Here is a 27,737-nt window from a genome sequence, read left to right as displayed (position 1 = left end):
ACCGGGGCATGTGACCCGTGTGTGCTGTGCCCACAGGAGATGCTGCAGGATAAAGGCCTGTCGGAGAGCGAGGAGGCCTTCCGGGCCCCGGGAGCCGCGCTCGGCGAGGCCAGCGCCGCCAGCGCCGCCAACGCTGCCAACGCCCCGGAGCCCGCGCTGGCCGCGCCAGGCCTCAGCGGAGCCGCGCTCGCCAGCCCCCCGGGCCCCGGCGCCGACGTCGCCGTCGCCACTGCCGCCGCCGCCGAGCAGGTAAGGGCCCGGACGGCCGTCGCGTGGAGGTCGGGCGTCGATCTGTCTGCAGGGCCACCAGCGTCTGTCCAACCCGCCCCAATACGGGCAGGACTGCCGCGCTCCCCCAGGCAGGGCGCCTTCTCTGCCTTTCGTCCTTCCTCCACTTTGCGCCCTCGAGGCTGCTCTGGGACAGGCGACAGGGGGGACCCCGCAGCGCAGCGAGCCCGGGAAAAGGGTCCGGCGCCTCGACCTCGAGAGGACGAGAGGCGAAAGCCTTGGGACCAGGTGGGGAGAGTGGCCCCTGGTCCGGTGGCTGCGGGAATCCGTCCAGCTCCGGGGGACGGATTTCACCGTGACCCTGTGCACGCCCTCTGCCTGTGCGGGTCTGCAGGCCGCGTCTGCGGGTCCTGCGCTGTCGGTCGGGGGCAGAGGTGCCCCTCCTGGGTCGGTGTGTCTGCCCGCAAGTCTGGCCCTGTTGGGTAGAGTGTTTATGTTTGTGTAGGAGTGTGTCGTTGACCCAGGCAAGGTCGGTTTGCGTGTCTTCTGTGGGCCCGTCTGTAGGTGCAGCTCCGAAGAAGGGAGATTCACTGATTACATTCACATTTTTAAAAATTCACCAATGGAACAGAACCATTTTGTGAAACGAAATCTGCCAGGACTCCAGGAGCCTGGGCTCCTAGCAGGGCTGGCAGTGTCCTGCTTGGCCCCTTGGGCCTGTGTCCCCCTTTCTGAGGGCTGCGCCTGTAGCCGTGGGCAAGGCCGACATGAGTCCCTCCCTGCCCTCCCTAGACCATCGAGAACATCAAGGTGGGCCTGCATGAGAAGGAGCTCTGGAAGAAGTTCCACGAGGCGGGCACCGAGATGATCATCACCAAGGCTGGCAGGTCAGCGCTGGTTTTCCTTCGGGGTGGGTGACAGACGGGGGCAGTGGGGATCCCCAGGGGCTCTCTTAGCAGCCCCTAGATCTTTAGCCCAGAGGACAACAACCCAGCCTCCTCCGCCATTCAGGCCTTAGCTCCTGGTCTGCCGGAGCTTCCGAACTGGCCGCGGGCAGCCGGTAGGGAACTGCACCACCGGGGAGCGGCGGGGACTGGAGGCAGGGGCGGGGCAGTATTATGCAAATGAAATGCAAATTCGGGTCACGCCGCCGGAGGTCCCAGCTCCAGAACTTTTGGGCTCTGGGGGTCTGGGGGTGGGGGTGCAGCTTTGTCCTCCTCCTTTTGGGGACCTGCCCAGTTGCTCAGGGTTGCATTGACTGGGGACTCGGAGATGCCCCTCCACAGATGGAGTAAGGGGACTGGACCATGTTTTCCTATTTCCCTAAATTTTGTGGGGTGGGGTGGTGGGGAGCGTGAACCCCAAGCCTCTCATCTCACGGGTGCCGCTCGGCCGTTGCCGGTCCCCTTCAGCCAAGGAGAAGGCACCGTTCGGCCCTGTGTGTGTGTGTGTGTGTGTGTGTGTGTGTGTGTTGTTCGGGGAGCAGTCCTCGGGTGGCTGCCAGAGAGGGATGATTTATAAAGTGGAAACATCTTTAAAATGCGCTGGTGTGTCTGTGGGAGAGACCTGGGAGGAGAGGGAGAGAGGAGGAAGCCGCGGACCCAGGCAGGATGGAGACATTCGCTGGGGTGGCGCGGCCGGGTGGGGCTGGAACCGCGAGGAGGAGGGCCGTTATCTGGTGAAGGGGGCTTGCTGCAGACCGAACCTGGAGAAAGTTCAGGTTCAGGAGTCCCTCCCCTCTACTCTGCCTCCTCCACCAGCTCACACTCGATTTTGGTCTCCGGGGTACAGTTTAGGTGTGAAAATGTCCCTTTGTCTGGCCGTGGGCCCCTAGCTGAGTTTTCTGAGGAATAAGACGGTGAAGCATCAGGCGCCAGGAATGTGGAATCCAACTTGGGGCTTCCGGTTCCGCTCACCTCCTTCCATCTGTGCAACCCTCCGGCCAGGTATTTTAGGGTCTCTGCTGTCTCCTCATTTCCATCTATAAAATAAGAGGTCTTTGTACAGTTGCCTGTAAAGCCCTAGCACAGCTCCTGGCACATGTAAGCACACGGTAAATCTAGCGAATGCCGTTCATCACAATTAGAGAAATGTCTGGCATTTACTCAGCGTTTTTCTTCTTTTTAGAGAACTTCCGCCGAACCGCTTAGGGAATGATGCGTCAAAGAACATAAAAAGCTGGTGGTTTGCTGTACACAGGGTAGGGGTGCTGGGTCCTTCCAGTCTGCCCACTGACAGGCCTTGCAAAGTTTCTTTTGTTTTGTTGGGGTGGGGGTCTGGGCACTTCCCTGCCCTCTTGCCTAAGTCAGGGAGGTGGTACGGCCATCCAGGGCTTCTATCAGGGGAAGGAACAAGATGTCAGGGCTTGAGTTTGCTGCACTTGGCAATGGGGAGGGAAGATATATTGGGGGACGTGGTGATGAAGGGGGTGCCTCATGGAGCATTCACTGAGGACAGTGGGGGTGTCACAAGCCCTGCCTTATCCTAGCTGTGTGCACTTGGGGTAGTCCCCAAATTTCCTGTGGCTCAGAGGTATTTGTTCAAACCTGCCGTTCTTTCTGAGATTCAAACCAGGGATTTTGTGAGCAGTGCTTGGTAAATTGCTAAGTGGATTATAGGTGTGACTGGGAGAGGTGGTTATTTCTTGTTACTGCTGGGATGTAGGGAAGGAAAGAAGAGAAAGATCCAGAACTTCCATTTTTAGGCTGCAGAAATAACCTTGTCTCTTGAAAATGAATGGCCGGCATGCTCTTTGGGCATGCCTGGCCCCTGCCTTTTTAAACAAAAGGCATTTGTGATTCTCCTCAGTGGGGTTTCCTGCACCTGCATGAGGCCTCCTCCCTCCCTCTCCCAACACACACACACACACACACACACACATCCCACATTTCCAGAGGTGACTGGCTTCAGGCAGATATTTGTGCCTGATCCTAATGGAGGCTTAGAGATGGACCTCAGGGAATGATGATAATAATTTTTAAATGGCCGTGATGATGTTGGCCAATTAAGGATCCATCGTAGTCTTTCATTTCTCTGGCAGAAAGTTTTCCTTGCACCAGCCTAGTGCTTAGGAAAGTCACTAGCCTCATCCCCTGCCAGCACGGTTCTCACAGCACCCCCTGCCTAGCTGCCCACTGGCTTCAGAGACCACTTTCACCACTGGGACCCCTGTGTCCGCCTCCTCCTCCCGCCTCCCACCCACACAGCCTTGGAAGGCAGCTTGCTTTGCTCGGGCTCCTGGCTCCTCCGCGTTCTGTCCAGTGCCTCTCCCTGTTTTCTTCTTTGTGCTCTGTACCATCGGCCTTCCTGGGACACTTCTGTTTCTCGATATCTCTCCTGAACCTTGAATCATACAGTCCTAGACTGCCTGAGCTGGAGAACCAAGAGAAGGTAAACCCGACCCCTGAGAAGGGGAGGCATTTGGCGCTTGTCCATAGAAGCAGAGTTAGGCAGTTAGCAGGTTCTACACAAGCCAAGAAGTGATGCCCCGCCCCCCGAACGAAACCCCAACTTTGAGAAATCCCCTTGGTTGCTTGTTTATGGGGGCCTGCTCAAAGCGGAGTTCTTGTCCTGCCCTAGAGACCCTGGCTGGTTAGGGGCACGACTGCTCTCTGGTTGAAGGAGAGGGGCTGGAGAAAAGGAGCCCGAATGTTCTCAAGCCAGTGTGAGTCCTTAGTTATGCCTTAAGCCCTTGAAGAGCTGACGGCCAAAGGGAAACAGGGTCTCCTTCATCGGACAGTGACTTTAAGTTCTCCGACAACGCGAGAGGGTGAATACCATGCCAGCCACAGTTCAAGACAGCCGATTTCTGAATGCTCACGAAGCCCTGATGTCGAGTGTCAAATGGGGCCAGAGTGTTCTCTAAGCCTCTCAGAAGGCTGAACCCAGAGAGTTTATGCCCTTAACTGCAGAGAGCAGGGTCCTCTCTGCTACCTCACATCTCTGCCAAGCTTGATCCATGTGAGAAACTGCCTTTTCTCCCAAACACAGATAAAAGTGAGCTCCACAAAATTTAAATAAAAACCTCCCCAATATGAAAATTTCCTAACCGTCTGACTGCTCTACTCCTAGGTCATGGTTTTGCCACCAGATAAATCTCTACTATCAGCCTTCATAGCCTGTTGAGTTCAATGTTGCTTGTGTTAGTGACAGTGAATTTGTGTTTGAAAAATGAACTACTGATGAGAACTCCTGTTGAACCTGTATTGTTTGTTATTCTGAGGCAAGGATTTGGCCCGGCTTAATCCGGGGCTTCAAAGCCAATTGCCCTCGCTCTGTATACAGAGCGTCAGAGCCCAGTGGCGTGGGTGATAAGAGAAGTAAGGGTTGAAGACACTGGGAAAGTGGGTTGGGGAGAGAGTGCTTTGATCTCTTTCTAAAGTATTTTCTGAAAGCAAAAGTCTATCAGAAGGAAGTGTCTTCAAAAAAAAAAAAACTCAGAGAACCAACTGGTCTTCCAAAACAGCATCCATTCCACACACCCTCTTTCCTGCCCCCATCTTAGGGAAAATATTTCTGAAAAATGCTTTGAGTGAAGTAGAAAACTCTGTGCATGTGTGTGTGAGTGTGTGAATGTGTGTGTGTGTGTGTTAAGTGGAAATAAATTACATTGCTCTGTCCATTGCTCTCAGAAATCATTTGGATACAAAAGCTTTGGTCTCAGTATTAAATGGCACCCCCTACCTCCCACCCCCAAACTCAGCCTTAGTTGCTGGGCCCCAGCCTGTTCCCAACACACCCAGAATTCTTCTTTAAGACCCTCAGACACTAGGGACAGAAAATAGATGGGGTTTTCTGTGGACCCCCTACCCTTTTCCTAAAGCCCTTTCCTTTCAAACTCTGGCCTCTGTGTGTGTGTACACATCTTTATGATATATACACACATATATAATTTTTAATGTCAATTTTATTGAAGTGGAACATTCCTGCAGAAAAGTGAACAAGTCTTAATTGTACAGCCCTATGGACTTCTACAAACTGAACACACCGGTGTTACCACCACCCGGATAAAGAAGCAGAACATTACTGACCCCCCAGCATCCCTCGTCTGCCCTCCCAGTCACCACTTCTCCCCACCTCAAAAGCCTTCTCCGGGCTTCTCACGCCTTGGATTTGATTTTGCTAGGATTCCTGAGCCCCAGGAAGCTGGGACTGCAGTGGACTTGGAGTTTGGGGTCCCCAGTGATTGGAGAGAATCTGTCCAATCCCCCAGGTCCTCTCTTCCCTGCTACCCCAGCTCCTTGCAGGATTGGTTGGGAGGGAACAGGTCAGCACCTTGAATTTGGCCACCCCCTTGGGCCCAGACCCGGGCACCCCACAGCTCTCTGAGCCCAGATGAAACTTGTTGGCCCCTCTCTCAGCATTGTTTGTATTTACTGGTTCGTTGCCAAAATCCAAATGCCCCAGACCCTTGCCCCGCACCCCGAAAGCCTCCAACACTGAGAAACGTCCAAGGAAGCTTGTTTTTAGCAGTTCATTCTAAAACCATTTCCTAGTATGGTAGATAAGGCTCCAGGCCCGCACCCTTCCACAGCCTGTTTCATGATCAGAGGAGAAACCCCCAGGCTTTCATCTCCTCCCGGCCTGGCAGGACAGGCGGCTTGTTTATCCCCTGGCGGAGCGGTTTCCGCGAGGTCCCCCAGAGTGCCCCAAGGGGGCGGGGACCCAGAGCCGGGAGAGGGGGACCGGCCTCGGAGAGGAGGCCCGCGGTGCACGTGCAAGGGGTGTGGAGGGGAGCAGGGAGCGGGCAGGACAGAAGGCTCGCGGAGCCCGCCTCTGGGTGGCTGCGGGTGCTGGGCACAGGTGAGACAGGGCTTCCCTGCCAGCCAGGTGCCAGGGCTGAGCGCCACATGGGCTGCTCAGAGTCACGTCTCCCCTCCCTGTCCCTCTGAGGGGTTCACTTCCCCCCAAAGGGGTTGGTTTTCAGGTATCTTTTTTCCATCCTAAATCACAGAAGCAGTTCAGACGGTTTCATCTGTGGTTTCATCTGTTGCAACCGAGAGGACCTGTACAGTACAGGGGGAGTCCAGGGCAAGTCGCGGCTCCCAGGCCAGCCTGGCCCCTGTGGCCTGAGTCCTGCCCTTCTGGGGCACACTCCCATGCCAGGCCTCTGGGCTCCAAGCTCAGCCCCTCTGGAACCAAAGGGCAGATGCCATCAGCTGGGGCAGCAGGCTGGCAGGCTGGTGTGCCTCACTTTCTTCCTTCGCCTTTTGCACACAGCAGGCCCTTTATCCTTCTGGAGCCCCTTAGGTGGGGAGATGAGGGGGCCCAGGTCCCCAGTGCCTGTGTCCTCCGTGGTCCAGAAACAGCCACCACACCGGACCCTCAGAGAGATGAAGATACCTGTTTCCACGAAGGCAGGGGTGCTCACTGAGCCCGGGCCTGCTCATCCTGGAGCAGAGGACCTTTGAATCCGCCCTGAGACCACCTACCTCATCCTCCCTTCTGACTTCTGAGGGCTGCTGCCCTCAGAAGAGGGGAAAGGGAGGCAGAGGCTAGGAGACACCTTCCTGCCCTGCCCCAACTCACTCAGAACCTCCTGAAGGCTATTATCAGCTGGGAACCCAGTCCACATCCAGCTTCCAGGAGAGGCCAAATCACAGGACAGTGGCCCCAGGCCTTGAGCAGCTGAGCACAGGCTGCTCGCCTGCCTCCTAAGAAGTACCAGTCATGTTAGCCTGGCCTCCTGAGCTGCTGAGATGAACTGCAGTAGGGAGGGCCTTCCCTGGCGGGCCAGGGGTGAAGACTTCACCTTCTGATGCGGAGGGTATGGGTTTGATGCCTAGTTGAGGAGCTGGGATCCCACATGCCTTGGGGCCAAAAAACCACAACATAAAACAGAAACAATATTGTAACAAATTCAATAAAGACATCAAGAAAATGTTTTAAAAAATGTGGTAGGGAGTAGAAGGGGAAAAATAGGATCTAGTACCCCGCTGCCCCCCGCCACCAACCTAGATTATAAAGACTGTGGCAGTGGCTGCCCCCTTTGTGGTCACCGGCCGGGGGGTGGGGGTGTGGGGGGAAGCCGGGGCTGTCCTCTGCTGTTGCCACCTGGAGTGATTGCAGGAGAAACAGGCCAAGTACAGGCCCTGATGCCGGGAGAGCCCCAAGTCACTCGGTGGCTGTTTCTGTAGCCCTTGCAAAATGGTAGCCTGCAGGGGACAGGATTCTTGGCCTTCCCCCAGGGCGTGGGGGGAGCTGAGGCAAGTGCCGCCTCTCTCCCTCCCCTTCAGTCTCAGGCCCACCCGGGGGTGAGGCCGGGCCAGGAACCAGTGGGGTGCAGGCTCCAGCTGCGCCCCCAGGGTTGGGCAAGGGGCTGGTAAGCAGGAGGCAGGGTTGGGTCTCCGAGTCCTCTCGCTCTGCCCATTCTTGGAGAGGGGGTGGGGTGGACATTCGAAAATGCTTTCAGTTGACATCTGAGACAAATTCTTCCACACAGTTTATAAGTCCCTAGACTTGCAGCGAGAACTTCCCTCCTCCCTTCAGGCACGCACACATGCACGCATGCGCACTCCGCCGGGTCCACAAACTCAAGTGCTCGGGCACACACAGGGTCACGCTGCTCCCGCACCCCGGGCCCCTGGCAAGGCTCTCAAGGGCCCGTCCTTCAGCCAGGGAGGGTGCAGAGGCCAGGGCACCCTCCGCCTCAGGGTCCTGGGCTTGCTGTAGGGTCTGCGGGCTTGGGGGCGGGCCTTGATCCCTTCTAGAAGCCCTGCCCTGTCGAGGTAAGCTGGTTCCACGTTGATGCAATGGAAGACTCTGGTCATCTGTTCGTGAGGCGCTTAGGACAGCTTCTCTCGAGGGTCCCTGTGCTGTCTCTTGGCTTCGTGAAAGCCAGAGGTCCCCTGTTGGCTTTCCCAGAGTGGACCGCCTGGGCCCTCTACTGGCTCTGGGGATCTGGGTCCCAGTTGCCTTGGTTTGTCCTGCTGGATTTGAATCCTGCGTCTCTTGGAGACATCTTTGTAAAAGGTCAGCTAGGAAGCGTGCGAGGTTCTGATGAGGACCGTGAGGAAGTTCCTCGCTGGGGAAGTCCAGGGTCAGGGACCTGGTGACTGGGGGAGGGATAGCCCACAGGTATGTGTACATGTTGTTGTAGGTGTGGGTGCGCTGAGCGGTCCGACGTAGTGGCCCTCTCCAAAACGTCCCCTGAGCCTCAGCGTCCTGGACAGTTTCAGCATGGGCTGCAGGAACTGGAAGACTTTCTTTTTGATGAGTCTGTTTTCATGGAGGTCGGTCATACCACCGGTCTTCAGAGGAAGCAGAGCAGTCAGGGTCAGTGGTAAGAGCCAAAAGTGGACTCGTTCAGTCCACCCAGCAACCTATGAGATGGGTGTATTGACAACGTCCCCACTTTGGAGTGGAGAAGGAAATGGCAACCCACTCCAGTATTCTTGTCTGGAGAACTCCATGGATGAAGGAGCCTGGTGGGCTATAAGCCATAGGGTCACAAAGAGTCAGACATGACTGAGCAATGAACGCTTTCACTTTCTTTCACCACTTTAGAGATAGGGAAACCAAGGTGTAAAACATCCAAGCCAGTTGCCCAAGGCATCGTGGTTTGTCAGTGGTGGGGCCAGGCTGTGGACCGCGGCAGGGTGGTTCTAGAAAACCATGCTCTTCTCCTCAAGGTTCCTGGACTGACCTTCCCTGAGACCCAGTTAGTGTGCACAGGCCCAGACAAGGCATTCACAGGGATAAACACCTCTTCTCCACACACAGCAGGCATCCAGAGACCCCACAGCACTCTCCTGCAAGTTAGTTTGAGGCTGGGGGTTTGTTTCCATAGAGACATGACCCAGAGGTGGCATCTCATGGACCATAAAGGAAGCTGCCAGGGATTCCCAGGTCTTCTGCTCTGGTCCCCTGGAATGACCCCCTGGAACTTCTGTTGTGTATGGATGACAGACAGGAGGGAGATGAAGGCAGCCTGGTTGGTGTTGAAGTCCTGAGCAGGGTCTCTGTGCTTCAGCTGCTCACAGCCACAGTCTGATAACTGCAGGGGCTCAGAGGAGCGGCTTGTGCAGCCCTTTCCTTGTAGGGGAGGTGGGAGGGGCTGGCCAGAGAGGGAAGCGATTTACACAAGGTCACGAAGCTCAGACAGGGGCCAAGATCTCCCCTGCCTGCTCTGTGCCGTCCCTCCCTCCCAGTGCTCTGTCCCCGCCCCTGCCTCACCCCTCGGCTTCCCCCAGGAGGATGTTCCCCAGCTACAAGGTAAAAGTCACGGGCATGAACCCCAAGACCAAGTACATCCTGCTGATCGACATCGTCCCAGCAGATGACCACCGCTACAAGTTCTGTGACAACAAATGGTAAGAACCTGGGACCCTACGTCACCTGCCTTCCCACTCATGCACACTCGTCCCCTGCCTGCCATGTGGTCTGGGGACTCACCAGTTAGTCCCAGTGACTGGCCAGATCCACAGGCTCAGGCACCGGGCTTGCTGAAGCCACAGGGTCGTCTGCACACCTGCTGCAGATGGGGCGGGGGCTGGGGTGAAAACGAGCCACAGTGTTTGGGTCTCTGATGGATCCCAAGGGTCTGCGCTCTCCCCACGGCTGTGGACACCCGAGGGTGGGTGACTGGGCTGTGGGGTGATGCATGAGCCCCAGCGCAGGGCGGGTTTAGGCTCTGACAGGGCTGTGCTGGAGGTGGGGGTACAGCAGAAGGTAAGAGCCATTTTCCTTGGGGGCCTTGACAGTCCATACTTAGATCTTGGGCTGTGAATCTCTCTCCTGTCTCTCCACCCCCTTGCTCCTGCTTTTTTTTAATTCTTGTATTGTGTTTTTTTTTAAGTAATTTTTATTGGAGTGCAGCTGCTTTACGACGTTGCGTTAGTTTCCACTGTGGAGCAAACTGAGCCAGCCAGACATACACATCTATCCCCTCCCTTTGGACTTCCTTCCCGTTCAGGTCGCCAGAGTACAGTAGAGTTCCCGGTGCCACACAGCACATTCTCATTCATTATCAGTTTTACGTATAGCACCAGTAGGGTATAGGTGTCACCCCCAATCTCCCAGTTCCTCCCACCCCCACCCACCCCAGGACCCTCCCTCTTAAGCTGCATGTCCACCATCCAGGGAGAGCAGGCAGGTTAAAGGCTGAACCCAAGCTGAGACCCAGTAAATGAGGGCGGTTTTTCCTGGGCCATCCTGTTCATGTTCCCCATCTGCCCCCGGAGCCTAGGACAGCTCTCGAGGAGAAAGAGGGAGGGATGAATGAATCCGCAGCCCAGCATGTGAGTGCGGCTGTGTGGGGTAAGAAGGTCACAGAACCCGAGCCCAGGAGGCCAGGTTTGGTGGCCGGGTCCTGCCAAGAGCTCAGTTCTGTTCTTTCTCTGGGCTGGTTTAGCACTCAGGGCAGATTCTCCCTGAGCAGACAGCTACCACCTAACTTCTCACCATTGTTTTGGGGGCAAGCAGTTTGAAAATCGTCTCTGTCGTCTGAGAAGCTACCTCCAAATAATGTTATTTCTAACATGTAAAAAGTGTAAATACAGCCCAGACACGGAAGAGCCTAAATCTCCCCATGACACACTTGTGATTAGCCCCTTCAAATAAACCATCACATTTCTCTACGATTTCCCTTTCTCTCTCTACTGCAGTGAGATACGGGAGGTTCAGGACAGCTGTCCCTCCCAGCACTGTCTTCTCTGCCTCCCCGCCTTTTACCCCCAAAGCCCTAAATGGACGGTGCGGTTGGCACCAGCAGTGATGTGGTTCTGGGGATTTGCTTTTGTGGGGTGGGAGACAGGTTCAGGCCTCTGGGGATTTGCTTTTGTGGGGTGGGAGACAGGAAATCTGGGCCCTCCAAGACCGCAGGGCAATCACCAGCCGCGGCTTCTCCACCCTCTGTTGGCAGGATGGTGGCAGGGAAGGCTGAGCCGGCCATGCCTGGACGGCTGTACGTGCACCCGGATTCTCCTGCCACGGGGGCCCACTGGATGCGGCAGCTGGTCTCCTTCCAGAAGCTGAAGCTGACAAACAACCACCTGGACCCCTTCGGGCATGTAAGCAGGGGGCTGCCTGGCCTCAAGTGTGGGTGCTGGGGCAGGGAGATGGGGCGCTCAGAGGTGCTCATCTGGAGAATCCATTCTCGGGACCCAGTCCCAGGCGGGTTTATGGGCCAGAGCACAGGGTCTGAGTTCCACAGTAAGCATCCTTCCCCTGGCACTTACTGGCTAGGTAACTTGGGGCAAGTTTCTTAGCCTTTTTGCACCTTAGTTTCCTCGGCCAGAACATGGGGATGACCAGGTGAAAATTAAATGAGATTATGCATAAGGCATGTGGCGCCTAAGAGGCTCTAAATGAATGTCAACTATGATGGCTTCCCTTTACCGTTGTAATGAATCTGCCTGCAATGTGGGAGACATGGGTTCAATCCCTGGGTCGGGAAGATCCCCTAGAGAAGGGGATGGCCACCCACTCCAGTATTCTTGCCTGGAGAATCTCACAGACAGAGGAGCCTGGTGGGCTATAGCCCATGGGGTCGCAAAGAGTCGGACACATGACTGAGTAACACTTGATGACAATGACGACATGGTTGGACCCACATCTCACAAATCTCAGCTTCAGTTTCCCCAAATCTGGCCTTGCTGGGGCCTAAGACCAGGAGATTGTCTTGAGAAAGAGTCATGGATGAGTTCAGAAGCCTCATCCCTGGCGTCTGCCTGGCCCCGCAGCCGCCTGCCCTGGAAAGGCAGGCCTCGCACTGGCTCCTGTGTCAGCCCCTTCCTGGCCTTGCCCAGGGCCTGGCTCTCACAAGAGCAACTCTGAAACCCCAGGGATGCTGCTGCTGACGCCCCGTCCAGGCTGTTGAAGCTCATTCTTTCCCCAGTCTGGCCCTGGCAGGCCCACAAAAAGCTCTTTATGTGGAAATGTTTAGCTCATACGTGTGGCAAACAGAAGCCTGGGGACCCAGTATCATCTGCCAGGGAGCAAGCCTCGCCCCTCTAGGTTACGCATGGTTACCCTGGAGACACAGGGTGGGGTGTTGATGGAGTGGGTGCCATCGGCTCCTGGATGCGGTTGCCTCGGCTGCACACTCATAACATCTGTGCGGGGCATGGTGGGGGAAGCAGGGGTGGGGGGCATGCAGGCACGTGCCTCTTTTACGCCTCAGTTCTGTTTCTGGGGAGCTGTATGCAAATCAGCACTCTGTGAATCATAGCTCCTTATGGAGAATGCCAGCGATGCGTCCTTTCTGGTTGATGGGTGTGTAATTGGCAAGCAGCAGCTGCTGCTGCTGCTAAGTCGCTTCAGTCGTGTCCGACTCTGTGTGACCCCATAGATGGCAGCCCACCAGGCTCCCCCGTTCCTGGGGTTCTCCAGGCAAGAACACTGGAGTGGGTTGCCATTTCCTTCTCCAATGCATGAAAGTGAAAAGTGAAAGTGAAGTCGCTCAGTCATGCCCGACTCTTCACGACCCCATGGACTGCAGCCCACCAGACTCCTCCATCCATGGGGTTTTCCAGGCAAGAGTACTGGAGTGGGGTGCCATTGCCTTCTCCATGGCAAGCAGCTCTTGGTTCTAATTTTCTCAGAGTCTGTTCAGTTCTCTTCCGAATCATCAGCAATCGATAAACCAACAATTAGGAGAATGCTTAGTTAATATGATCAACTCATAACTTGTCTGTTTTGCAAGCAGCATGGGGTTTTCCCACACAGGGCAGGCAGATGCTGTTGGGTGTGTGGGCCCCGGGGACATGCGCCCCTGCAGCCTTCCACAGGGGTGTCAACAGGCCGCCCTCCAAGGGGAAGGGTCAGCCAAGCCCCCACCTCTCAGATCACAGGGTCTTTTATGACCAAGGGCCAGAGAGACTGCTGTTCTGGCCAAGACTCTGCTCGTGATCAGCTCCTCTCTGGCCTCCTCTGCTTGGCCAGGCTCTGGGATCAACCTCGAAAGATTAGCGAGGGCCTCCACGGTGGGAGGTGGGGAGCCACATCTCTGCCCACAACTGCACGCACTCACACACTCACACACACAACCCAGGGACCGCCCACTGGGGTGGACAGAGCTGGGCAGGAGGTGGATCCTTGGGTGAGTGACCAGAAATACCCAGGGATCAAAGCTCTGGCGAGAGTTTTAGACACACAGATCGCTCTCATGGTTCCCAGCTGCAGGAATGTCTCTGAGGACCCTTCCACCTCCCTGGACCCCTGCAGAGAGGGCCAGGGGAGGGAGTCAGGTGGTTAAAAAGTGGGGCTTTTTTGGAAGCAGGAGGGTGTGAGCCGGTTTTCGTTGCCCAGCAGTAGGTTTCTCACCCTGGCTTGCTGCTTCAGTGGCTCCTCTGGGGTCCTGAAAGGGTTTGCAGTGGTCTTGAGCAGCCAGTGGGGCTGGCTTGCTGGGCTTGTGATGTTGGGGGTGGCTGTACTCGCCACACCAGCCTGGGGCCCTCCTCTCCTTGGCTGGGGGGCTATTCCCTGTACTAACTCAGCTTCCTCCCCGGACGGTTGGGGTGTTAGAGTATCTTCCTTCTCCCCACCCCCACGTTTTCCCAACACGTGCAGTCTGTTGGTTACTGCACCCTCTGTGAGGCTGGAGGGGTTCATGGAGACAAGGTGCTTGTCTCAGGAGCCGGGAGTAACAGAGCACAGATGGACCCCTGCCTTCTGATGCCTAGGCCTGTGCTCCTTTGGCTTCTCCCCCCATCTTTCAGTACCCAGGGCTCCAGCTGTCAGATCTTCAGCAATCTAGAGCATCACTGGAGAGGTCACAGCCTCTGGCCCTGCAGGGAAGGGCTGTGGAGGATGAGCTAACTTCCTAGACATATCAAGGCAAAGTGGCCCATTTGAGCCTTGGCTTTCTGCCCCTTGGTCTGTGCCAACTGGAGCAGTGAGCTCTCCAAGTCGCCCTTCTTGGCTTCTCGGTGCAGGAACCTGGGAAAAAGCCATCTTGTACTGTGAACCTGCCCCTGACAAGTCCTCCCACACAGCTCACCTCCACACTTTGCCATTTTTCCTAAAAGCTTCCAAACCTCAAGGAACTTTCTCCAGCCAGGTGGACAGTGGACTCCCCACTCAGGATCTCAGAGACATCAGCAGCTGTCTCCCACGTGCCACCCAGCCACCCAGGAGAAGGGTCCAGGGTCATGAGCCCCTCAGGACATGTGTTCAGAAAAGATAGGATTGGCTTCTGATTAGAAAACTCCTGTGGGTTTTTGCTGTGAGTCCAGGAAAGCCCTCTGTTCTTGAGGGGTAGAGTCAGGGTGTGACCTTTAGGTTCTGGGCATAAGCCAGCAGCAGGGGTGGAAAGGGTTGGTGGCCTGGGACCAGGCTGCTCCAGGTCAGCTTCGCAGCTGTGGCTCTGCTGGCTAAGAAGACACCTGCCTACCTCCCCTCCTGCTCACTGCCCCCTGTCCCCAGCAGGGTCCTGTGCCAGGTGACCACGGGATGGGAAGAGAAGTTGCTCCGAGCACTTGAGGAGAGCCTTCCTAGGCTGGGGCCTGCATCCTGCAGCAGGAGGTGGAGATGGCTGATACCTGGACCTTGCTTTTCTCCTAATCTGGAGGCAGGGAGGGGATGGCTGCATGGTGGGTGTGTGTGTGTGTGTGTGTGTGTGTGTTTAGGGAGATGGCCATCTTCACCACCTCTGTGTCTTGCTTTTCTCCTAATCTGGAGGCAGGGAGGGGATGGCTGCGTGGGGTGTGTGTGTGTGTGTGTGTGTGTGTGTGTGTGTAGGGAGATGGCCATCTTCACTACCTCCTGTGTCTTGCTTTTCTCCTAATCTGGAGGCAGGGAGGGGATGGCTGCGTGGTGGGTTTGTGTGGATGTTTGTGGGGGTGTGTGTGTGTGTGTGTACAGGGAGACGGCCATCTTCTCCACTTCCTGTGTCTCTGGACTCCCACGTTGCCGAGGAGAAAGGTTAGCTTGTGATTGCTCACATAGTCAGTCTGAGCCTTGCAGAGGCTGAGTTAGCCCCAGACTGCGGACATGGGCTCCCCGGGCCACAGAATGGCACAAGCACCGTCCCCTCAGTCTGCTTCCTCTGCCAGCCGCGGGCCTCTTAGCCTAGTCAGTTACTCCTGAGCCTTGGGATCCAAGCTCAAATGCCACGGCTTCAGGGAGACAGTTTGGGGCCCCCATTATATGCTCTCAGCGCACCACACACTTTTCCATTTGAGTACTTGCCACAGTTATGATTTTATACTTGTTTGTCAACTCTGTTTTTAAATAGGAAATACATTCATATGATTGAAAAATCAATCAGTGAACAAATGAAAAAGGTCTGCAGTGAGACATCTCCCTCCACTGGTTCCCCATCCACCTAGTTTCTTCCAGCTCTGGCCACAAGGAACCAGTATTACTAATTTCTTTTCTGTGTTTCTTTTTGCACATGCAGTCAGAATACAGCGTCTCAGATCCCTTCTTTCTGACACAGAAGGTACCATGTTGTAAACACTTTGCACCTTGCTTTGTAAACCCAGTGTCTCAGAGATCATTTCGTTCATGTAGATCATTTCATCATTCATTCATGCATCATTCCTTTCACATAGCTGCGTAGAATTTCATCCAACGATTGTTCCGTTAATCATGTAGCTAGTCCTTATTGAAGGAATTCGATGTTTCCCTGTCTTTGCTCTTTCGATTAAGCTTGTACATATGTCACTTTATACCTCTGCCAAGTATTCTTTGTGATAAAGTACCTGTTTGAGGGATATATGGATTTGCAATTTGTCACCCTGTCCTGCATTGGCGTCGCAGCGATGTGTCTTCCCACCGTCGCTGTGGCCTCACGAACATCGTGGGAGAGAAAAGTTTTGGATCTTTTCCAGTCTCATGGCTGAAATACAGATATCAGTTTTAGCTTCAGTTTCTATTTCCTTTATTATGAGTAAGCATAAGCATCTTTATATATATATATGTGTGTGTATATATATATATATATATATATATATATATATATCTCCTCTTCTGTGAATGTCTGTCCTTATCCTTTCTCATTCTTAGGTTACTTTTTAAAAAATCACCTATCCATTCTAGAAGCTTTTATAAGCTAGAAAGATTTAGCTCCCATCTGTGATGTCGAGTTGCTTATATGTTTTCCGAGTTTGTCACTTGCCTTTTGGTCCTGCCTGGGGTGGTAATCCTACACAGACGTTTTTGATCGACTGTGTCAGTCTTTTCTCTATGGGTTCTGGATTTTGAGTAATTGAAAAGCCGCAATCCATTCCTTACTTATAAGGGATTTTTCTTGTGTTTTCTTATAGTATTTTATGGATTTATTATTACATTTAAACCATTGGCCCCTTTTCAATTTATTCTGGCATTCGATACCAAGTGTGAATCCAACTTTATTTTTTTTTCTAGACAGCTATCCAGTGGTCCCAACACCAATAACTGACTGGCCCTCTCCCCTCTCTGGTTTAGGACACTCTCTGGTTCTGTACAGTAAATCCCCTCCTGAATCTGTGTCTGTTCCTACGCCAGTGCTTTTACTGTTGAGACATCATAATAGGTTTTAGTGTCTGGCAGACTCGGTCCTTCCCCATTGCTCTTCTTTTTCAGAGTTTTCTTGGCTGGTCTTTTTTTTTTTTTTTAATGAGCTTTAGAATAAGCTTGCAGTGTTGAGAAAAAAACTTACTGGTGTTTTTGTTAGAATCACTTTAAATTATAAATTTCCTGGGGGGGGGGGCACTGATCATGATGCCTTTCTCTTCATTGAAGCCTGCCTTTTGTCTTTCAAAAGTGTATTCAAGTGTTTTCTTCGAGAGGCCCTTCCCATTTCCTGTCATCGTGTTTGTTACTATCATCAATGCAGTCTTTCGTCTGCCACTTTTTCTCACCACTGGATTTTGGATTTTGGATTTTGGATTACCGTGTCAGTTTCCCACTAGACGGTAAACCAGGAGTTTTTTTTTTTTTTCCTGCTGCCAGGCAGTGTGAGTGGCAGTGAGCAGGAGCGAGTGTTACTTCTCTCAGTAACTCAGTAACCTGCCGAAGCGGGGTTTACTTAGAGAAGGCACTTCCTCTGCTGGGAGCTGATGTCCCCACAAAGCATATGCCAGGGGGGACCCAGAACTACTGATTTCTTTCTTTTCCTCCCACATTTGCTGAGCCCTGACGATGTGCCAAGCCTTGCTGGGTGCTTTGGGACACAGACTCCCCACCCAGCTCTGCCCACCCTCCCTGGCCAGGAACAGGTGCAGGTATGAGCTGAGGCTGGGAGATCAATGCTGATGCTGGCTCTGCTCCCATCACTGTGTGAGGCTGAGCAGACACCTGCACCCTCTTGAGCCTCAGCTCCCTGTCTGTTACAGTGGGCCGGAATACTAACACCTGTTAATACTTTGGGGCTTCCCTGGTGGCTCAGTGGCAAAGAATCCGCCTGTTAATTTGGGAGGTGCAAGTTTGATCCCTGGGTCGGGAAGATCCCCTGGAGAAGTAAATGGCAACCCACTCCAGTTGGTGGGCCTCAGTCCACGGGGTTGCAAAGAGTCGGACATGACTTAACAAATGAACAACAGCAACAACAATTAATACTTTACAGGGATGTTGTAAAGCTTAACTGTGTGCTGTGTGGACAGTCCTCAGCACAGGGCCTGGCTGGCAGAGAAGGCGCCACGCCTGCTGCCCTGGGCGTGAGGACTCGGGCCTGCCCGGTCCAGGCCTCTTGAGTCAGCTGACGGGCCGTCCAACTCAGTCCTGGGTTGGGTCTTCTTTGAGCCAATCTCTGGGCCTCTCTGATCTCAGTTTGGTTTTCTTCTTTTTAAAACTTTTCTGAGCTGCAGATCCTGTCTCTGTCCCAAACCTCTTTGTGGGGCAGGACAGGGTAAGAAGGATGATGGAGAAGGTCATCTCAGAAAGTACAAATGTGAGGCAGGAAACAATCTGGTTTTAATATTTGACGGGCAGACGTTAGCCCCACTTGTTGTGTGGCCAGCATCCAGATACCCTGCGCATTCGAGGTGCGACAGGGTCTGGTAGATCCTCGTCTCCCACCATGATTAGTTGAAACTTATCATTAATGACCGAGCTTGTGGTTGAGAGCAGTTCATGCTCTCTCCAGGGCCGTCTGGAGTCTTCTCGGGATCCAGTCTCCCACCAGCTGTGTGTCCTTGGGCACGTCACGTTCCCACTACTCACCTCCTGTTCCTCATCATACAGATGAGGAGGTGGCACTAGAGTGATCGCTGTGGCCTGCCCTTCCATGCCCTAATGTTCTGTGATTCCAGCGCAAATGAATCTGGGCCTCGTTAAGCTAAGCACGCCATGCTGATCTCTCAAGGAGATGGCTGTTTGGCGCTATCACAATTGTTAAAATAGAACAGGCTTCTGAATTGTAGCCAGAATATAATGAACCCCATCGCTGTAGAGCAGTGATGATGACGGGACCAGCCGTGTAGTGGGGTTTGTTGACGTGGCTGGCCCATTTGGCCCCATGTCCTCTGCAAGAAATATAAATGTGAGACTCTGGCAAAATAGTTTAGTGTGGCGCCCGAGGAACTTCCGAGGAAAGCCAGGTGTGAGTCACCGAGCTGGTTTCCCGTTCTCCCAGGCGGTCAGGGCCGATGCTCCAGCTTGAGTCTGCATTAGTTCAGTGGCTGGAACTTTCTTCCACATACCTGCCCAGGTTCCAGACTGGCAGAATCAGGAAGGGTGTTTGGGACCACGTAGTCGAAGGCCTCACTGTACAGATGGGGACTGCGATGACTGGAGGGCGAGCGCTTGCTCAGGACTGGCAGCTGATGGGCAGAGACCCGCAGACACTTCTGGGCCCCTCTTGGCTTCCCTGTGGCTGGGGTTGGGCTCCCCTAGGAGCCCCACCTTCCTTTGCGAGTCTGGCAGTGGCTCTCTCCCCCAGATTTCTCTGCCCACCTGTCTGGTTCATTCTCCTAGAAGGTGTGTTTGGCAGTGTCTCCACCCTTGTCATTAAGGACCATGTCTGATGGATGGGCTAAGGAGTTTGACCTTTATCCCAAGGGCAAGAGGGAACCATCAAAGGTGGCAATAGGAATAGAAGGGAAGTGGCACGTGAAGTGAAGTGAGGGGTTAGTCTCTCAGTCGTGTCCAACTCTTTGCAACCCCAGGCTCCTCTGTCATGGGATTCTCCAGGCAAGAATACTGGAGTGGGTGGCCATTCCCTTCTCCAGGGGACCTTCCCAACCCAGGGATCGAATCCAGGTCTCCTGCATTGCCGGCAGATTCTTTATTGTCTGAACCATCAGGGAATCCCAGAAGCCAAGTATTGAGCCTTAAATATGGCAGGAGTGGTGGTTGGTGGTGGTGGTGGGAAAATGGGAGGAAGATGGAGAAGTACAAAGGGCCTTGCCTTCAACCAAGGGCAGTCTTCCTGGATGAACCAGAAGGTTCTGAGCAAGGGAATGAACTGATCTTTGTTTTACAGGTGGAGTCACAGGGCGTGGTCACTGACCAGACCCGGAGGCGGGGGACAGTGAGGGGCCCGGGGGCCTGACGATGCCCAGGGCTCTGACTGCTTAGGTGGCAGAGGTGCAGGGTGGCTGTGGTCCGTCCCAAGTGGTCCTTAGGGATGGCACAGCCTCACTGCTTGGGGACTGCAGCGCCTGCTCTGGGTTCTGTCTGCCTCCTGTGTGTTCTCACCTTGGGCCCCCCATCACCCCCACCCCCCACCCACGGGGGTTGGAGTGACTGAGGCTAGCCCTGCATGCCAGGGGCTGGAGCGTGTAAGTGATCACAGAAGGACTGTCTGTGCACATGTTCAATCACTACTTTTGCCTGAAACATGCCTTAGAGTTTATCCTATGGGCAAAGAAAGATGAGGGAGGAGGGGACAGGGAGTTTGTGGTTATGGCCCAGGACTTCCTCTTCCCATAACCTGGTCTTGCACTCACTTGTTCCTGCTTTGGAGTAAAGGAGGAGCCTGGAGGTACAAAAGGAATAAAAGATATGGCCCTTTCTCTTGAGGAGTTATAATTTAACTGAAGGGACAAGATGGAACAGGAAGCCGCTGGAAGCAGCACCATAGCTCAGTAGACCGTACTGTGGAAAGGAAGCTTCAGAACTGGGAGTTTAGAGCAGGCCTCAGGTAATCTGGGACGACTTCCTGGAAGAGTTGGGCCTGGAAGGTAAGGGAGAATGGGGGCAAAAAGATCAAGACAGCAGAGAGAACTACAGGTGCGGAGGTGCAGAGGCAGGAATCCGGCCTCTAGGTCACCTCCCAGGCACTCAGCTGCTGGGTCTTCTGAGACCTTGGCACCACGCAGGGTGACAGAGGAACCTCTGGGGACTGGGCAGTGTGTCCCCAGCCCCAGCCGCTCTCCCCAGAGCCCCTCCCTGGGCTCCCGGAATGGACAGTCCAGGGAGGCCTCCCGGCTTCAGCCTCATTCTGAGTGTTTCGCCTGGCAGGCCCTGCGTTGGGCAGTGGATTCCCCAGCTGCAGATGGGATCTGGGCTCGGGGGGCTCTGTGTTTGTCCCAGGAGGCTCTGGAGGTTTGTCCCTGAGAGTGGAGCAGGGGAGGGGCCAGTGCAGAAGGTGGAAGAGTTCTTGCTGGAGCTGCCCAGCCAGACCCAGAGGCCAGGGCAGGGCAGAGCCCGCAGCCTGGGTGCCGGACCACCCACTCCCTCAGCTGAGCTTCTCCCTGGGCCGCCTTCCTTCCCAGGGGGTGAGGAGGCCAAGCCCCGCCAGAGGAAGCCAGGCTCTGAACCCTCGCTTGGCAACTCAGTCACTCGGGGGTTAAATCTCCCACTAAGCTTCAGCCGCAGGCCGGTCCCTGGGAACCTGGGGGTGGGGAGAGCTAGCCCAAGAGAGGGGCACTTGCCGGTGAAGAGAAAGGAGCTCCGCCAGGGACCAGCCTTGTCCAGCCAGGAGGGGAGCTGAAGGGTTAACAAAAACCCGCGCTGTGCTGATAAAATGCCCCAAATGCCTGTCCTACCTCCAGTGGGGAGGGTGTCTGGCAAATGTCAACGATAAAAAATACATTTTAATGGCACATGATGCTGCCGCTACCGTGGGGCACGGCCGAAGGAAGAGGCTTTGGGGCCAAAACTACCGTGTGCTGGTCCCAGGGCTCCGGGCTGAGTGTCCCGGGCGCTTGGCCTCTCTCCCCAGGCACCCACAAGGGCTGGGGGGATGCCTGGGGCCTCCGGTCTTCCTCCGGCCTTGGTACTGTGAACTTCAGCCCATGACAGCGCTCCCCCGCCCAGGCTGTGGGCTGCCTGGGGTGGGTCTGAAGGCCGGGTGCATCAGGGTGTTCTCAGCCTCCGCTCTGCAAGTCCTCAAGGGACAGGCGCCCGCCCAGACCAGACAGATCAGAGTTCATCTTCCTCGGTGTCCCCCTCCCCCGTCCTGCAGACCCTGGGCTGAGAAGCGGCTTTCACTGCTGACAGTCATGAGAGGAGGGGCTGAGCGCCCACCATAGGGCAGGTCCCACATATGTGGGGAGGGGTGAGCTGGAAGAGGCAGCCCGCAGGGCTGAAGCCTGGGGCTCAGAGAAGCCCAGGCGTTGCCTGGGGTCACACAGTCAGTGGCACCTGGACTTTTGCCTGCATCTCAGTTCCGCCTATTAACACTGTGTCGAGTCACTGGTGGCCTTTAAATGGTTCCATCCCCCATTACTACAGTAAAGGGGCTGTCATCTGGGAGGCCCTGAGACCAGGCATTAGTGCTGAAGCAGACAGGCCAATGGGTGCCCCTGAGGTTAGTTTGGGGCCCAGGGGCCTGGTTCTTCACCCTGCAAGGGAGGTATTTGGACCCTTCTGGGCTCAACCCCCTGTGGTCAAACCCTGGAGCCTTCGGCGTTCAGGAGAAGGAAATCCAGCCCCGGGCGGCTGGACAAGGCTGAAGACAAGAGGGTGGGGACCTGGCGCTGACAAAATACCCTTCTCTTCCAGATCATCCTCAACTCCATGCACAAGTACCAGCCGCGGCTGCACATCGTGAAGGCCGATGAGAACAACGCTTTTGGCTCCAAAAACACAGCCTTCTGCACCCACGTGTTCCCAGAGACTTCCTTCATCTCTGTGACCTCCTACCAGAATCACAAGGTACAGCCCCACAACCGCCCCCAGCGCAGACACATTTCTGGGCCACCAGGGAGGCAGGCAGTGAAGCCCTGGTGCAAGATGGGCAGGGCAGTCGCTTCAGGAACCCGCTCAGTCTCCCGCAGAGCCATGAGAAATGAAAGACGTGCGGGGGAAGGAGACGAGGCTCCTGATTCCCAGCACAGGGTAGCTGTCTGTGGTCCATGCCGGGGACGGACAGAGATGGCAACTGGGAACACCGGGAGCATGGAGTTTGCCTTGTGGCTTCACTGTGGGGCCCTTTTGTTCTGCAGTCTTCTCCCTGGTGGGATTCTGGGCCTGCAGAGAGTAGGGAAGGAGGGTGGGAGAGGAGCCCTTTGTTACTGCCAGCAGCGGGGGAGCAGGTGATTGAACCATTCAGAAGCCCTTCCCCCCCCCCGGCACGCTCCTGGCACATCCTGGCCCACCTCCCGCCCCGGCCCGACCACCCCAGACTGTCTTCTGATCCCCGAATGGGCTATCCCATTTCCTCCTTGCCTGTGCCCAAGCTGCCCTTCCCTGAAGGCTTCTACACCTGTGTTGGGACTGGTTGGGTGTGGGGGAAAGATTTTAGGCAGAAGAGGGACAAGATTGTCCCTCTTGTGTCAGATTGTGTCAGACTGGCGTTTAGGACAGGCAGGCAGAACCTGATGTGGCAGTTGTGCAGGACGGGGAGATGTGGGTGGGAAGCTGTTACAGGCCCCAGGAGAGAGTGACAAGGGGCTGAATTCAGGAGTACAGGACATAGAATGGGGGTCTGCCGCTAGGAGAACGGGTAAGAGGTGCGGTGAGAACTTCAAGGCCGGGGAGGCTTCTGCAAGATGCCACTTCCCCAGATGCTGCCCGGGGTTCTGAATGTGCTTGTGGTTGGGGTGCGGGGCAGGGCCGGCCCAGGCCTCTCTCCCATGACTCCTCTGTGCCTCCTCTCCTGACAGATCACACAGCTGAAAATTGAGAACAACCCTTTCGCCAAGGGATTCCGGGGCAGTGACGACAGTGACCTGCGTGTGGCCCGGCTGCAGAGGTGGGGGCCGCCCCGCCCAGGGGGGCTGGGGCGGGTGGACGGAGTTCAGGCACATGAATGCGGGGACCCTCAGAGTATCTCCCCTCCCTTCCTGTCTCCAGCTGACTGTCTTTCCCTCGCCTCCAGCAAAGAATACCCCGTGATCTCCAAAAGCATCGTGAGGCAGAGGCTCGTCTCCACCCAGCTGTCGTCCAAGCCTGACGTCAGCCCCCTGCACGGGGCTCACCAGGCGCTCCAGCACTACCAGTATGAGAACGGGGCTCACATGCAGTTTGCTGCGCCCGAGCCCCAGGACCTTCCCCTCAACACCTTCCCAGCCCAGAGGGACTCCAGCCTCTTCTACCACTGCCTGAAAAGACGAGGTAGCTCACTCCTGGTCTGGATGCCCCGGAGGGTCGGGATGGGGGTGACGCCCTCCCCACAAACACTCCCCACTGCACATGTGAGCATGCGGCCATGCATGGATGTGGGTGCGCGTACACACTCACACACACACACACTGATTGTTGTGGCCTGGGACAGCGAGCGTAAAGCGTTGGGGACCATGGTCAGGCTCAGTGCTTCTTGCTTTGCATGCAGACAGCTTGTGGCCGGGGTGTCCCCTAGACAAGGATTTTAGGCAGAAGAGGGACAGAGATTGGCATTGAGGACAGGCATGTGGAACCTGCCGCGACAGCCGTGTGGGACGGGGTGACGGGGAGTGGGTGAGGAGGACAGAGGCTGTTATAGGCGTCGGGGAGAGAGCGATGAGGGCGGAACTGAGCGCACAGCGGGCGGGGAGCAGAAGCTAGGATCGGAGGGTCTGCTACAAGCAGTCCCCAGTCCCAGCTGTCCCTTGGCAGCCGCTGCTTTGGGCACCTCCTTGGGGTGGGCAGAGGACAGAGTGAGCCAGGCACTGCCTCTGGGCATGGGGGAGGCGGAAGCATCCCAGTCCAGAATTTGTCATTTGTAGAAGCGACCTCCACCCTGACCCTGGGAGTCCTGGCCGAGCTTGGAGTCCTGGCCAAGCTCAGTTTCCCCACCCCATCCCATCAGATCTCCAGAGGCTTCTTGAGAGTGGATGGGGGCTGTAGGGGGATGTAGACTGGGGGCCAGGAAAATAGGCCACGGACCTGTCCGTGCTGGCTTCTTTGTGAGGGAGAGGAGTTCGAGCCAAGAACTAGAAATCTGTGCCCTGGTACAAGGATTCAAGTTTGTCCTCTATAAAATACCAATGATTAGTATTACTGTGTCAGAAGTCCTCACAGGGCCACTGAAATTCTCTTGGGAATGGGTTTAGGGACTTTGCTTGCTGCGCAGAATGTTCTTTCAGCCCAGCTCCTAGGGACCACCCTGGAAGACTCCTGAGTAGCCACTGCACCAGTCCTATATGAACTAGTGACCTCAAACAAGGGCTGGCAAACTGTGGCCTTTGGACCAAATCTGGCCTGCAGTCCATTTTTGTTCTATCTGTGAGTCATACGAAATGGTTTTTATATTTCTAAGTAGTTGAAAAAAAAATCAAAAGAAGACTCTTTCGTGATATATGAACATTCTATGAAATTCAAATTTTGGTATCTATAAATACAGTCTTGTTGGAACACAGCCATACACATTTATTTACCTATTGTCTATGGCCGATTTCCTGTTGAGAATCCCTAGGGAAGATAGAAGGACGGAGGCCAAGACAAGTAACTGGACAAGTGTTCTTAAATTTGTAGAGTGGGCTGCTGCCCAAGTGCTCAGGCCTGGGTTATCCCTGGGTCCCAGGGGTGGATGAGCTCGTCCAGAATCAAGCCTTCATGCTTGAGGATGTTGAAAGATACACATCCATGGCCTGGGGCACTTAATGTCATCTTTCCCCCCAACAGAGTATATTAGCTTCGCCTTAGAAGTGCAAGTCACCTTTTACTTATTAACAGCTCCATTTCTTAATTGTGTAAACCCTGTTATGTTGGAATCTGCGTAATGACAATCTGATGGAACTTCTTTGAACATACATAGGGTTTACTTCCTCTTCTGAAAGCAACAGGAACGTGCCTGTGAGTAGCTTTGGCTTGCTGAGGCCTTCCTGGGAGCGGAGGATGGAGGCAGAAGCACTGTGGCTTTAATTTTCTGGCTAATTCAGACAGCTTGTAGCCTCTGGGCCTGGTGTGGCCTGGCAGTCGCTTGCACTTTCCTTGGCCAGGGTGGGCCTGGCCTAAGAATGCCAGTGTACATTAAAGCCTCTTACCATCCCCAAGAGTCAGGGCGGCAAGGGATCAAAGGCATACGCTGCCTGGCTAAACACATCACTCAGTGTCCAGGGATGCGGTGTCCCCTGGTGACCTTTGAGCGCAGTCCATGATCTGACCACTTCTGGGCTACTGCCACCTTATAAAAGCTGTCACTGATTAAAATGGTCTGGGAGTGCCATCGCAGTGTGGGGCACCCCCCTCCCACCAATGACAAGGATAGGCTGTCCTGGCATCCAGCTGGGGGTCGGGGAGGGGGTGTTCTGGGCCCTGGGCTGGTGGACCTGGCTCTTCCTGAGGTTTCTTTGTCTTCCAGCAGACAGTGCCCGCCACCTGGACTTACCCTGCAAGCGATCTTATCTGGAAGCACCCTCGGCGGTGGGGGAGGACCATTATTTCCGTTCTCCCCCGCCCTACGACCAGCAGATGCTGAGCCCCTCCTACTGCAGCGAGGTGACCCCACGAGAGGCCTGCATGTACTCAGGGTCGGGGCCCGAGATCGCGGGGGTGTCCGGGGTGGACGATTTGCCCCCGCCCCCGCTGAGCTGTAACATGTGGACGTCCGTGTCCCCTTACACGAGCTACAGCGTTCAGACCATGGAGACTGTGCCTTACCAGTCCTTCCCCACGCACTTCACCGCCACCACGATGATGCCCCGGCTGCCCACCATCTCCGCCCAGGGCTCCCAGCCGCCGGGCAACGCCCACTTCAGCGTCTACAATCAACTCTCCCAGTCTCAGGTCCGAGAGCGGGGCCCCAGCGCCTCCTTCCCCAGAGATCGCGCCCTCCCGGGCGCCGTGTGCGAGCGGAAGCCGCCCTCGCCGCACCTGAACGCGGCCAACGAGTTCCTCTACTCGCAGAGCTTCTCCTTGTCCCGGGAAGCCTCCTTACAATACCATTCAGGCATGGGGACCGTGGAGAACTGGACTGACGGATGACTCCCAGGTCCCCTCCGCAGCCCCTGGACCGTGTTAACCCAGTCTTAACCTCTGAGGGTTGGCCTGCTCCCTAACCAAGAAACCCAGCAAGGTATTTCAAAGGGTGGGGTGCAGTGTGCCCCCGGCGCGCCTGTATTTGGAGAGCACCTATCTTCTGACATACAACTGAGGCCCCGACAAAGCAAAAAGAAAAAACACACACTTATCTAAGAAGAGATTTTTGGCTGCAGGATTTGGATCCAGTCTTTTCTGACATCTCTTGACATGCCCTTGGGTGGGATGGGAGTGGAGTGTTCATGTGAGTCACTTAGAGGTTTTTATAATTTTCGATTAACTCAGGGGCCAGGTGGTGAAGTCTCTCTGGCAGGGCAAGTCGGGAGTAGGGGGGTTGGGGGAGGAGGATTCTCCTGACTGGGGAGGTGGGGCTCTCTGCCCATCTTGCAGAGTCCTGGCTCTTGAGAAAGGTGCTGAGCATCTTGTTCAGGGAGGAGGAGGCCCACTTCTTCCGCTTCCGGAGAGTCTGCGAGACTACCTGAGAGGTGGGCTCAGCTAAACCTCCAAGCCCGCTCGGAGAGGAGGGCTGACTGCTCGGTTAGTGGCCTGGAAATTGATCCCTGGAGCTCTGAGGTCTGAGGGACCACTTTTAGAGAGAGAATCATGGGCTAAGCACCAGTTGACAGATATTAAAACCCTGTTTTTTTTCTGAAAATTGTGAAAATGCAACCAATAACATCTCTGGCATCATTCAGGTTTTCTTATAAAGGACAGAGCCCTTCTGCCTTGGTCCCCAGCATAGAGCCCTCACTCTGATGCGCCAGACTCTCTTCTCAGGCTCCGTCTGCGTCCTTCAATCGGCTGTTAGGAAACGCACTTGACCTGGTGGTGTCCCCAGGAGACCGTGCTACTCAGCACCTCCAGAGCCTGTTCTGCTCCTAGAAAACCCTCGCCTCTGGCGCCTGGAGCCCAACAGAAATAAAAACGAGAATTGAGAAACCATTCCTTTCTTCCAGTAAATTCAGCCAGTGAGCTCAGAGCAAGGATAACGCTTTTCCAGGAAGGTGGATCCCATGGTCCCGAGCCCAGCTCTTCAGCATTGAATGTCACCAGCCCATCCGTGGGGCTGGTGGGAACTCTGTAATCAAAATTTGGGAAATCACTAAACTCTTTGCATGCTGAATAGCTATTTATATATTATATAAAATAAATAAATAAATAAATAAAATATATAAATATATATATCTCACAAATGCAGGCCACATGTCAAATCCAGCTTTGCTTTTTTTTTTTAAACAAACGAATAAACTTAATAAAATGAACGTTGGAGAGGGTATTTGGAAAGACGTCTATTTAAATTT

The 27,737-nt window shown here is 54.9% G+C and overlaps 1 protein-coding gene across 1 annotated transcript; it reads left to right on the top strand.

The window, feature by feature from the left end:
* TBX4 (T-box transcription factor 4) lies at positions 1-27,704 on the top strand. The gene is made up of 8 exons (XM_061390221.1): positions 1-249; positions 1,021-1,115; positions 9,420-9,539; positions 11,090-11,237; positions 22,039-22,191; positions 23,142-23,230; positions 23,357-23,592; positions 25,763-27,704. Exons 1-8 carry the CDS (start codon positions 40-42, stop codon positions 26,380-26,382), a joined length of 1,671 nt encoding a protein of 556 aa, XP_061246205.1. The 5' UTR covers positions 1-39; the 3' UTR covers positions 26,383-27,704.
* Positions 27,705-27,737: the final 33 nt, after the last annotated feature.

The sequence above is a fragment of the Bos javanicus genome, chromosome 19 (genome assembly GCF_032452875.1).
Source record: "Bos javanicus breed banteng chromosome 19, ARS-OSU_banteng_1.0, whole genome shotgun sequence".
NCBI classification, from domain to species: Eukaryota; Metazoa; Chordata; class Mammalia; order Artiodactyla; family Bovidae; genus Bos; species Bos javanicus.
Note: the sequence above shows the minus strand (reverse complement) of the source record. Positions and strands in the feature narration are given on the sequence as shown.